The following is a 12,822-nucleotide window of genomic DNA, read 5'->3' on the forward strand; positions in this document are numbered from 1 at the left end:
CTGCTGGACGCCAGCAAGGAGCTCAAGGAGCCCTAGGCTGGTGGTGCCCCAGGGTATTTGACACCAGAGTGAGTCACGGTTTTGAATATTCCATCCTCCATACTGAAGAATTATTTTCAGGATAGTTGTGTAATAATCACGGATAATCATGATTTTCTTGATTCGTTCTTTAAAGCAATTAACAGAAAAAAGAATGCATTTCAATGTTAAAGATATTCAAATGCCGCGAATTCTTTCATGCATAAGCGAACATCTCAACTTCAGCACCACACCTCCGTTTGTGCTCCAGTGTCACAGTCTTACATTTGAAACACAGAATGAAAACACCAAGAGGTCATGCAGAATGACAGAACTGAAATAATTCCAGCTCGGTTTCTTTGTGAGTGCTGTTGTTGTTGCTTTTTTTATTTTTTTATTTTTGAGACGGAGTCTCACTCTGTTGCCTGGGCTGGAGTGCAGTGGCACGATCTTGGCTCACTGCAAGCTCCGCCTCCCGGGTTTACGCTGTTCTCCTACCTCAGCCTCCCGAGTAGCTGGGACTACAGGTTCCCGCCACCGCGCCCAGCTAAGTTTTTGTATTTTTTTAGTAGAGACGGAGTTTCACCATGTTAGCCAGGATGGTCTCAATCTCCTGACCTCTGCCCGCCTCAGCCTCCCACAGTGCTGGGATTATAGGTATGAGCCACCGCGCCCAGCTATGAGTGCTGCTTTTGTTATGTGAAATTTCTCGTTTAAGCACAGAAATATGTTGAACCACGGGGCTGGAGATAAGCACCCCTCCCCCAGTGCACCTGCACCCGGCCTTCAAAGCCGCTCCAAGCAAATGCAGGTGGCTGCGTCTGCAGTGTCGGGAGTGGCCCCCTGCCTGGCAGTTCACTGGACAATTTCCACTCAGCAAATGTTTACAAAAGGACAGGAAATAAAACTGTGCTAATGTGAAGATTACAGAAATATAGTCTCTCCCCATGACTCATGCGTTCCAGATCTGGGAATTCCCTGTGATGTCAGTGTGCCAGGGACCACAGACCGGGTGGCTTAAACGGACATTTGTTGCCTCACAGTCCTGGAGCCTGGGAGTCCAAGATCACGGGGTCGGCAGGGCCGGCTCCTTCCTCTGCTCGCAGACGGGCCTCTTCTTGCTGTGCCCGCATGTGGACTTTCCTCTGTGTACATGTGTTCTTGGTGTCTCTTTTTGGAATTTGTCCAGATTCCGCCCTGCCCCCCGTTTTTTTCTTGGCCGAACAAGACTGTCGCCAGGCTGGAGTGCAATGGCAAGATCTCGGCTCACTGCAACCTCCGTCTCCTGGGTTCAAGTGATTCCCCTGCCTCAGCCTCCCGAGTAGCTGGGACTACAGGCGCACGCCACCACACCTGGCTATTTTTTTGTATTTACTTTAGTAGAGATGGGGTTTCACCATGTTGTTCAGGCTGGTCTTGAACTCCTGACCTCATGATCCACCCGCCTCGGCCTCCCAAAGTGTTGAGATTACAGGCATGAACCACCGTGCCCGGCCGATTTCCTCTTCCTATAAGGATGCCAGTCACATGCATCAGGGCTCACCCAAATGACCTCCTTTTTTTTTTTTTTTTTTTTTTTGAGACAAAGTCTTGCTCTGTCACCCAGGCTGGAGTGCAGTGGCCAGATCTCAGCTCACTGCAAGCTCCGCCTCCCGGGTTTACGCCATTCTCCTGCCTCAGCCTCCGGAGTAGCTCGGACTACAGGCGCCCGCCACCTCGCCCGGCTAGTTTTTTCGTGTGTGTGTGTATTTTTTAGTAGAGATGGGATTTCACCATGTTAGCCAGGATGGTCTCGATCTCCTGACCTCGTGATCCGCCCATCTTGGCCTCCCAAAGTGCTGGGATTACAGGCGTGAGCCACTGCGCCCGGCCCCAAATGACCTCCTTTTAACTTAATCTCCTGAGAGATCCTATCTCCAAATACAGTCACATTCTGAGGTCCTGGGGTTACTACTTCAACATAGGAATTTTGGGGGAACTCAATTCAGTCTATGACACCTACTTGGTCAAATTTATTTGCAGGCTGGGCACGGTGGCTCACGCACGTAATCCCAGCACCTTTGGAGGCCAAGGTGGGAGGATCGCTTGAGCCTAGGAGTTCAAGACCAACCTGGGCAACATAGCAAGTAAAACCCCGTCCCTACAAAAAAATTACCAAAAAAATTTATCTGTGACCCCCAAATCAATACTTGCAGAGTTTTCCTGGTCATTCACAGATGCGTGCAGTGCTGAGACCTCTGTCTCCTTACACACGTTCCTGGCTGAGGTTGAATAAGGCAACACTATGCCCTCGTTTCAGCCTCACGGGGTCAGCCAGTGTCCTTTTTGAGGTCTATTGAGCGCCCCGATTTTTGGATTTCGTGTGTTTTGTTTGTGATTTTGCTTTTTAAAACGTCCTCAAGCCCAGTGCTGAAGACATGTGGGCTTGGAGGCATTTTTAAGTAAGTGGATGAAGCACTTCAGTCAAAATGCAGAAATTGTCCAAACAGATTCAAAACATTATCTAATTATATGCTGGCTACGACAGACACTTCAGATTCAAAGACACAAATAGGTTCAAAGTAAAAGATTTCTAAAAATATGCCATACAAATGGAAACCCAAAGACAGTTCTGGTTACTGTTTGGTTACTCTTCAGCTCTGCTTGGGGACATTTTAAACAGCAAAATCACCAGCAAAACACACAAAACTGCAGAAAGTAAGAAAAGCTGCAGCGTCTCACAGAGGAAACACGTGTTAGAGACGCTTCCTTCAGGCTGAGCTACAGGGCTGCTGGCCGTGAGTTCAGTGTTAGTGAATCAACATTTATAGAGTCAGTAAAGCATCTTTTTTTTTTCTTTCTTTTTTGGAACGGAGTCTCGTTCTGTTGCCCAGTCTGAAGTGCAGTGGCACAAGCTCAGCTCACTGCAACCTCTGCCTCCCAGGTTCAAGCGATTCTCCTGCCTCAGCCTCCCGAGTAGCTGGGAAGACAGGCACGCACCGTCGTGTCTGGCTAATTTTAGTTTTTTTTTTTTTTTTTTTTTGAGACAGAGTCTTGCTTTGTTGCCCAGGCTGGAGTGCAGTGGCCGGATCTCAGCTCACTGCAAGCTCCACCTCCCGGGTTTATGCCATTCTCCTGCCTCAGCCTCCCGAGTAGCTGGGACTACAGGCGCCACCACCACACCCGGCTAATTTTTTGTATTTTTTGGTAGAGACGGGGTTTCACCGTGTTAGCCAGGATGGTCTTGATCTCCTGACCTCGTGATCCACCCGCCTCGGCCTCCCAAAGTGCTGGGAGTACAGGCTTGAGCCACCGCGCCCGGCCAATTTTAGTATTTTTAGTAGAGATGGGGTTTCACCATTTTGGCCAGGCTGGTCTTGAACTCCTGACCTCAGGTGATCCACAGGCCTTGGCCTCCCAAAGTGCTGGGATTACAGGCGTGAGCCACCATGCCTGGCCTCAGTAAAGCATCTTTACACAGAAACACTCATAAGACAGATGATGCACTGCTTGGCTGATGAGAACATTGGGACCAGAGGCTCACAGGACCCTAACCCTATGTCTCCCCTGGGAGCCGTGGTTCAGCAGTCCAGGCATCACTAATTCAGTACTCATCACAGCTTTATAGAATGTCCCTACCTCGAGAATCAACTGCTATGAATGCAGCAATTGCTAGAACTTAGCCCAGCAAAAGGGGAGGCGTATTTTGTGCTGACATGATTTTCACGGACAGTGGCTGGGAATCGGAAAGAGAACACTGCCCTGTCTTTGGCTTCATTCTGGTTTTTCATTTTCCACAGACATATCCCTCAGTGCACTGGCCATCACCTCCCCCTGCCCGCCGCCCGCGCACTGTGGCTTTGAGGCAGCATCTCAACACAAATTCCAGGAGGAGCCCAGGTCCGGAGCAAAAGGGTCTTGTTTCCCCAGAATCCAGGCGAATGGTGCAGAGCTCTGGCCGCGGATGCACTGAACTCAGCATGCATGTACTTGTTTATTTGTTTCTTGTTTGTCTCTACCCAGCTCCACAAAAGCAGGGACTTTGTTTAACACAGCGTTAAGAGAGGACTCAACCAGTGTGGAACATTGAGTGAGGATGTGTGCACAGCAGGCTCCGGGCCAGTGAGCGGAGGTTAAGGATCCTGAAAGTAGCAGGCTTTGAGATGTGGCGGGGGTGATCCTGAATTATCCAGGTGGGCCAGGAGAGTAATTGCCAGATGGATGTGATGGGAGAGACCTCACTGCCCACCACTGCCTTTGAAGGCGGAGGAGGGGCCACGAGCCAAGAAACACAGGTGCCTTGAGACGCCAGAGAAGGCAGGAAACAGATTCCCCTGAGCCTCCAGGAGGAGCCAGCCCTGCCAGTGTCTTGCTTTAAGTTGAATGAGATACATTTCAGACCTGTGGCCTCCAGAACTGTGAGATAAGACATTTGTGTTGTTTTAAGCCACAATCTGTGATTGGTTTATCAGCCACAAGACACTAATACAATGCCTAAACTCGGGGTTTGAAAGGACCCCTAGGGCCCTAGAGCCCTCTCTGTCCCCTGGTCCAGGACTTCCTGCTTCTGTTGTGCAGACTTAGGCTCACTCAGAAGGCCCCTGCAGGTCCGGCCAACCTTGTGGCAGGAGCCTTGATGTCCCACGACGGCCTCTGAGCTGCCAGGCCCTACAGCATGTGGTGAGGAGCACAACAGGTGTGAGTGCCTGGACCTCGCTCTGCCCCGTGTCTGAAGGACCTTGCCCCATCCTCGGCACCCAGAGCGGTGCAGTCTGTAGGACCAGATTGGAGCCCAGTCCCAGGTTGGTGCCTCAGCTACCTCGTCAGCCTGCAGTCCCCGCTGTTTGACCATGTGCAGGGCCAGCTGTGAAGGACAGCACAGCTCCTCCCTCCCTGCCAAACGTCAGGGACACTAAAAATACTGCCCTCAGTGCTCTGATGTTTAAATCATGTTTAGATGCAATGTTTAAAAAAATCAAAATGGGTCGGATACGGTAATCCGACCCATTACGCCTGTAATCCCATGACTTTGGGAGGCCGAAGTGGGTGGATCACCAGAGATCAGAAGTTCGAGACCAGCCTGGCCAACATGGCGAAACCTCATCTCTACTAAAAATATAAAAATTAGCTGGGCGTAGTGGTGTGCGCCTGTAATCCCAGCTACTGGGGAGGCTGAGGCAGGAGAACTGCTTGAGCCTGGGAGGCAGAGGTTGCAGTCAGCCGAGATTGTGCCACTGCATTCCAGCCGAGGCAACAGAGCGAGACTCCATCTCAAAAATAAATAAATAAATCAAAATGAATGCAAAAAAATTGTGGTGGACAAACTGTCAACATTGTACATAAAGGCAGGATGAGGACAATGGCCTTCTCCTTTTGCTTCAAGCTCCAGCATGGCTCCGCCCAGCACTGACCGCACGCCTGGCCTGGCTCGACCCTCCCCGGGGCCAAGCTGCATGCTGGCTTCCATCCCAGCGGCCTCTTCTTCCCCTTCCCTGTGCCCCAGAAATAGGTGGCCAGCACAGCGGGGCTGCCCGCTGCCTCACCCAGACCCTGTCACTGCTTGGATGTTGACCCCCAGCCTGGAAAGGTGGCTTTAAGCCTCCTTCCCTTCTTCCAAACCAAGTGACCTGGGCACGCGGCTTAACCTTCTAAGCTCCCGTTTCCTGGTCTATGAAGCGGGAATGATGCTGGGACCTGCTTCACAGGGTGGCTCTGAGGACCCACAGGCAGAGGTCTGGTGTAGGCTTTTGGGGGAGGCACCCGTCACTCCCCCCAGCGTTTCCTATCAGCACCTTAATTTGGCACTTCAGGGAATCGCTTCTCTGGAATTGTAACCTTGCAGGGCAAAAGTTGTCATTTCAAGATTTTTTGGGATCTTGTGTCCCTGGACAGTGCTGTAAATGCAGGAGGAAAGGTCTGGTCCTGGGTGCTGCTTACAACAGAGGTGCCCCGTGGAGCACACCTTGGAGCCCCGCTTTCAGCCCTGATCCCACCTGGGATGTGTCAGGTCTGATCCTCATACACTGGGGCATCTGACCTTTTGTGGTCTTCTGAGCCCATGGGCTGGAGATGAATTTGCAAAGCCCGGGAGTGTCCTGGGTGTGTGCTTACTCCACACGCATGAATCTGTTAGAGGCTGAGTAGGAACTGGGAGGCCTAAAGAGGACTAAGCAACTTCCCACAGCCTGGACCGAACACTAGAAAAGCTAGCCTGGGAGAGGGGGCATGGCCTCTTCCCAGCCTGGCGGGGGGGGGATGTGAGGGAGGACCATGCTCCCCAGGGCCAGTTTACCCCAAAATATCAAAAGACTTAAAACTAGGAGTGAGCTTGGCGCAGTGGCTCACGACTGTAATCCTAGCACTTTGAGAGGCCAAGGCAGGTGGATCAGCTGAGGTCAAGAGTTTGAGACCAGCCTGGGTTTTCACATGGTGAAACCCCATCTCAACTAAAAATACACACACACACACACACACAAAAAAAAAAAAAAACAATAGCCAGGGGTGGTGGCAGGCACCTGTAGTCCCAGCTACTCAGGAGGCTGAGATGGGAGAATTGTTTGAACTTGGGAGGCAGAGGTTGCAGTGAGCTGAAACCTCTGCATGGTCTGGGTGCCAGATGTGGGCGCCACTCTGGGCGACAGAGCAAGACTCCATCTCAAAAACAAACAAAGAAAACTGGCAGTGCCTGGACACTTAGTGAGAACTGGACAGGGGCCGTGGGTCGAGGAGCAAAATAATCACCAGGACTTGCGGATAACAGGATCATGTGGGTGGCAGGACCGCATGGGTGGCGGGGATGTGGGGACATGTTGCCACCCTGACAGGAGCAGCCCAACCCAACAGCCACGGCAGGTCATGCCACAGAAGCTCGAGGCGTTACAGGGGATGATGGCCATGGGGCTGGGCGTCCAGGGTGGGCCACAGAGGGAAGCTCACTACCTGGCACTTTCATCTGCACACAGCCCAGCCCGTCTCCCTGTTGGAGGCACGCAAACCGCTGGAGGACAAGCATGAAACTCAACAGAGCTCCCCCAGGTGCTGGAATTATGGCACCTTTCAGCTTCTTCTTCAGGAGTTTTTACAAGCATGCATACTTTTATAAGTGGTGAGCGTAACAGAGGTTCAGAGTCACTCTGCTTTGGAAAACAGTGCATTCTTGCCTGGGTGCAGTGAGACTGAGGACGACGTGTCTAACCCCTGTGTCTGACGGGTGTGGGCTCTCTCTCCTCTGGCGACCATGAGGACCACCAGGCAGGACAAGGTGTGCAGAGAACTAGCATGGCCCCTGGCACGTAGCCCCTGCCCACTAACTGGGAGATGAGAAGCTCCATTGCTGCCCCAGGCGAGTATGGGGCACAGAGCTCCTCCTTGGGTTGTCTGCCCTCCCGGGAGCCCCAGGGTGCCCAGGCGGGCCTCAGCTGAGTCCAGGCCTCGGGGACAGTCGTGCAGCCCCTCCCGGGGCTGGGGGCGGGCACTTGTCCCAGCCACGTTTCTGCTGACTGAGCAGCCTTCTTCATGAGCTCATGCCCTTCCAGAGAAATCCCTTAATGCCTCCATTCTGCTGGTGGCATATATAGGGAGGGCTCAGCCCTAGCTCCACACTGCGCTGCCCAGAGGTCCCACTGACTCCTTCCAGCCTCCAGGTCCCCGTGGTACCAAAGCTGAACATGGACGTGACCATCCAGCACCCCTGGTTCAAGCGCACTCTGGGGCCCTTCTACCCCAGTCGGCTTTTCGACCAGTTTTTCGGCGAGGGACTTTTTGAGTATGACCTGCTGCCCTTCCTGTCGTCCACCATCAGCCCCTACTACCGCCAGTCCCTCTTCCGCACCGTGCTGGACTCCGGCATCTCTGAGGTAAGATGTGGCCCGTGGTGCTGGCCTCTCCTCACTGCTCAGAGGGTGGTGGCCTCGGTGGGTGGACACCGATGGACTCTGGTCTTGCTCCGTCAGGCAGGTGGCCTCGCCCCACTTCATCCCCTTGCAGAGGCTGGGCAAGAGCCTGTGTCCCCACTGCAGCCACACAGCAGAGCCTCCCCTGGCACTGGGGAGAGGTTGGACAAGGGAGCAGCCTGAACCCACCCTTGCTTTCCTCCATCAGCTCATGACCCACGTGTGCTTTGTAAGGCACCAGCCACATACTGGAAACCCCAAGAGCAACCCATCCAGGCATGTGTGGTGGCAAATGCCAGCTCCCGGGTTCCGCTGGTCTCCTGAGTCCCGGAGGCCTGGGAGCAGGTGGGGGTCATAGTCCTGAAAGCCAGAGAACAGGAGGTTCCTAGTATCTCCTCCCATGAGCTCGGCCTGCCCACGGCCAGCAAAGCTCTTGGCAAGTTTACTCAGGTGCCCTGTCAAGGCCAAAAGGACAGGCAATGCCCCCCGCCCCCCCCAGCCTCCTCTCTGAGCCACGGGTGAGCGGTGCAGAGCCTGCAGTTCTAGAGGGCCTGAGTCAACCCAGCACCTAAGAAACAGGGTCCTCCCCAGGGCTGCTGCAGTAGATATCAATGCCAGGGCGCAAAATGCCTCAGGGAGCCAAGGCTGAGCCAGGGCAGTGAGAGGAAGTTGTGCAAGTGCTTTTTGCAGAGGCAGCTGCGCAGGCTATCAGCAGGCCCCGGCTGCTTCTACAGACAGCATGACGCCAAGGGCAGTGACCTCATTCCACAGGCTGAGTCCAGCCAGCCAAGCATCACTAGCCAGACAATTGACCCTAATGGGCCAACCAATCCATAACAACCCCTCCTACCATAACCAGTAGCCAACTAGCCCATAACCAGTCAAACCGATCTATAACCAGCCACCTGACCATAGGCAAACAACCAGCCAGCCCACCAGTAGCATCCAGCCCCTCAGCTGGCCTGAGGGTTTGGAGACAGGTGAAGGATTGTGCCTGTCCGTCCAGGAGACAGTCACAGGCCCCTGAAAGCTCTGCCCCACTTGGTGTATGGGAGAAGAGGCCAGCAGGTGACCGAAGCATCTCTGTTCTGATAACCGGGGCCCGCCCTGTCTCTACCAGCCGCAGCAGGGACGGCACCCTCTGGGTAGCTCCACATAGCACGTTTGGGTTTCAGGTTCGATCCGACCGGGACAAGTTCGTCATCTTCCTGGATGTGAAGCACTTCTCCCGGAGGACCTCACTGTGAAGGTGCAGGACGACTTTGTGGAGATCCACGGGAAGCACAACGAGCGCCAGGTGAGCCCAGGCACTGAGAGGTGGGAGAGGGGGGCAAGGTGGGCGTGGGGACAAGGGGGTCATGGCGGGCACAACCGGCCTGCACACCTGCACGAGGTCTTCAACCCTGGGAGAGGGACACTCTCCGGAGGCCCCCGAATCAGGCCTGGCTTATCCCTGAGGGAGGGGCCATCCCACCTCAGCACAGCCAGCCCCTCCTAGTGACAGAGGTCACTGTTCCGAGTGAATGTGGCTCAGGGATCTAGGATAGGGTCCCTTCCTGGGTTGCTGCACCCAGCCGTCGCCAGCTCCATCCCTGTCACCTGGATGCCAGGGCGGTCTCAGAAAGAACCCCAGGAAGTGGGAGTGCCCCTAGTGGCCGCCTCCTAGCCAAGGTACATCTTCACACGAGCCCTACCTGAGGAAGGCCAGTCCCCGATGGCATAGCTGCATCCTCTGGGAATGCTCTACATGCATTGACACCCTCACCTCACAGCAGCCCTTGGGGACCACTGTCTTCATTATTCCAGGACACAGTTGGGGGAACAAGGAGGTCCTCAGCCTGCTGGGTCCCACAGCTAGTACTGGGCAGGTGGGATGGGAGCTTCTCCGCACAGTCACCCTGATGCTCCGCTCTTGCTTGGGTGGAGGCCTCGGGTCTCCGTGGTGTTGAGGGAGCCGGGGCATGGAGGCCCTGGTGACCTGCATCTCCTGGCAGAGCTGGGAAGAGCTCACGGGCTCTCACAGATGGACAGTGTCCTGCGGGGGCTGGAGAGCAGAGGGGCCGGAAGGTGGAACTCTTAGCCAAAGTCTCGGTTTCTTTTGGCTGGGGTCCTCTTTCAATGACTGGAGAAGGCAGTGCTGGGGGGTGAACCCTGACCTCCTCATGTGCTGCCCCTCCCTCGCCTGGGCTGGGTAAAGCCCCCACTTAGCCCCAGCACAGCCTGGAAAATGCTTCTGAGCTCCCAGCTCTTGGTCTTTGCACCCAGTGGAGGAGGAGGTCGGCCCAGGGAGTTGAGTCTGTGGCTTAGGGCATCCAGGGGACGTGGAAGCACGTGGGTTGTCTGGCCATGTTAGGTGGGGCTGCAGAGACCTGGGCTGGAGCAGTCCTGTGGGGTCTGGAAGGGGAAGCCTGGCTGAGGTGCAGGGCCTGGTACGGAATGATCCTGCGATTTTGGAGTGAAGCCACGGAGCGTGAAGAGACACCCCCATGCAGGGAATAGCCCGGCAAGTGGCCACGAGGCCAGGCTGAGGTCCAGAGAAGCAGGGGTGTGAATCCATAAATCCCAGGGACCTGGTCATGGGATGTGTTGGCTGCACCCGGCCCCTGTGAGAGCCCCTGCAGGCTGGCCACCTTCTGCGGTTGGTGGGCCTGGAGCAGCTTCTCTGGCATGCGGCGAGGCAGCCACCTGCACAGTGGTCCCTCTGACTGTGCCCCCCTACCCTCTCCAGGACGACCACGGCTACATTTCCCGTGAGTTCCACCGCCGCTACCGCCTGCCGTCCAACGTGGACCAGTCGGCCCTCTCTTGCTCCCTGTCTGCCGACGGCATGCTGACCTTCTCTGGCCCCAAGATCCAGACTGGCCTAGACGCCACCCACGAGCGAGCCATTCCCGTGGCGCGGGAGGAGAAGCCCAGCTCCGCTCCCTCGTCCTAAGCAGGCATCGCCTCGGCTGGCTCCCCTGCAGCCCCAGCCCATCATCCGGGGAGCACCCTGAGGGCGGGGTGTCTGTCTTCCTTTGCTTCCCTGTTTACCTTTCCGCCTTCTCACATGGAATGAGGGTTTGAGAGAGCAAGCCAGGAGAGAGCTCAGGGTCTCACGGTGTCCCAGACCCCGACACTGGCCAGTGGCGGAAGTGAACCGCACCTCACACTCCTTTAGATAGCAGCCTGGCTCCCCTGGGGTGCAGGCGCCTCAACTCTGCTGAGGGTCCGGAAGGAGGGGGTGACCTCCGGCCAGGTGCCTCCCGACACACCTGCAGCCTCCCTCCTCCGCGGGCCCTGCCCACACCCTCCCGGAGCTTCTGTGCGTCTGGCTCTCATGGCCTCTTCTCTCAGACCATCTTCCTCCAACCCCTCTATGTAGTGCCGCTCTTGGGGACAAGGATTGTCCATGAGAGCGCAGCCCGCGGCAGTCAATAAAGAGCAGGTGACACAAGCAACCCGCTCTCTGCTGGTGCTGTCTCCATGAGGGGCGGGAGGGGCACGAGGGCGGCGCCTGGAGAGGACAGCGGGGTCTCCTGCTCGCGTTGGACCCGGCGGCTTTCGGAGTCACGGGGTCGCCTGCATCCCTTCCTTCTTCCGAGCTCAGCGCCTCCCTCCACACTGGGCAGGAAGGAGAGGGTTTGGGGGGCAGAGCCTCTGATGGGGAAAGGGACTGGGGAGCGCTTCTGAGAGCTGGGGGCAGCGAGGGACCTGGAAGGGGCTGCAGGGAAATAGAGGGAGGCTGGGCTCCTTTTCCTGTCCATGCGGGCACCGGGGCGGGACTCCTGCCCTGGCCTCCTTCTGCGGGCCGTCCTGTTCTCTCGGGGGTCTGCGGGGCCGTCCTGTTCCCTCTATGGGGTCTGCGGGGCCGTTCTGTTCTCTCGGGGGTGTGCGGGGCTGTCCTGCTGCCTTCGGGGTGGGCTTTAAGGGCACTCGTGCTCTTGAGGGTCTGGGGAACTCGGCGGCTTCCCCTGGGCAAACCATCGTGGCCCGTGTTGGAGGCAAGAAGCTCGCCCTGTCCCCCTTCCCGGGACCAGACACTGGGCGGCCACGCCGGACCCCTCCAGACCCCGCCACGGGGAGGAGACTGGCCTGGGGGGGCAACTGGCTGCGCTCTACCGAGGGGGGATCCGGGGGGGCCAGAGGGACCCAGTGCAAGCAGATGCCACGGCGGTGGGGCCCTGCCAGCGCCCTCAGCCAGTAAAGCGCCCTCGACCCTGAGGCTGAAGTGGCACCGGGACCCTGTCGGCACCAGCAGGACGACCACCTACCGCCACTGGGGGCGAGAACCTCTGGAGAACACGTACACCGACCCCGGGCTTTCAAAACGTCAGCAACAGGCATTAGCGTGGGCGGCCATTGTGACGCCCAGTGACAGCCCGTGCCACAGCCACCGAACCGCACACAACCACACACCCACACACCACACCACACACCCAGACACACACACACATACAGACACACACCACACCACACACCACACACCACACACCACACCACACACACCACACTCCAACAACCACACACCACACACTCCGCACACAACCACCACACACCACACACTCCACACACACACCACACTCCACACAATCCACACACCACACACCACACACTCTGCACACACACCACACACTCCACACACCACACACACCACACACCACACTCCACACAACCACACACCACACACTCCGCACACCACCACCACGCCACACACGCCACACAACCACACACCACACACGCCGCACACACACCACACACCTCCACACAACCACACACACACCACACACCACACTCCACACAATCCACACACCACACACCACACACTCCGCACACACACCACACACTCCACACACCCCACACAACCACACCACCCACACTCCGCACACACACCACACACTCCACACAATCCACACACCACCACTCCGCACACACACCACACACTCCACACACT

At 56.3% G+C, this 12,822-nt stretch overlaps 1 protein-coding gene across 1 annotated transcript; it reads left to right on the top strand.

Annotated features, from left to right (window-relative positions):
• The first annotated feature begins 7,664 nt into the window (after positions 1-7,664).
• On the top strand, positions 7,665-10,951 carry LOC115896204 (alpha-crystallin A chain-like). Its single transcript, XM_030926589.1, is given in 4 exon segments — positions 7,665-7,853; positions 9,065-9,113; positions 9,116-9,186; positions 10,618-10,951. Coding segments are annotated over 4 exon segments (516 nt in total). The 3' UTR covers positions 10,825-10,951.
• Positions 10,952-12,822: the final 1,871 nt, after the last annotated feature.

Source organism: Rhinopithecus roxellana, unplaced genomic scaffold (genome assembly GCF_007565055.1).
Source record: "Rhinopithecus roxellana isolate Shanxi Qingling unplaced genomic scaffold, ASM756505v1 contig5965, whole genome shotgun sequence".
NCBI classification, from domain to species: Eukaryota; Metazoa; Chordata; class Mammalia; order Primates; family Cercopithecidae; genus Rhinopithecus; species Rhinopithecus roxellana.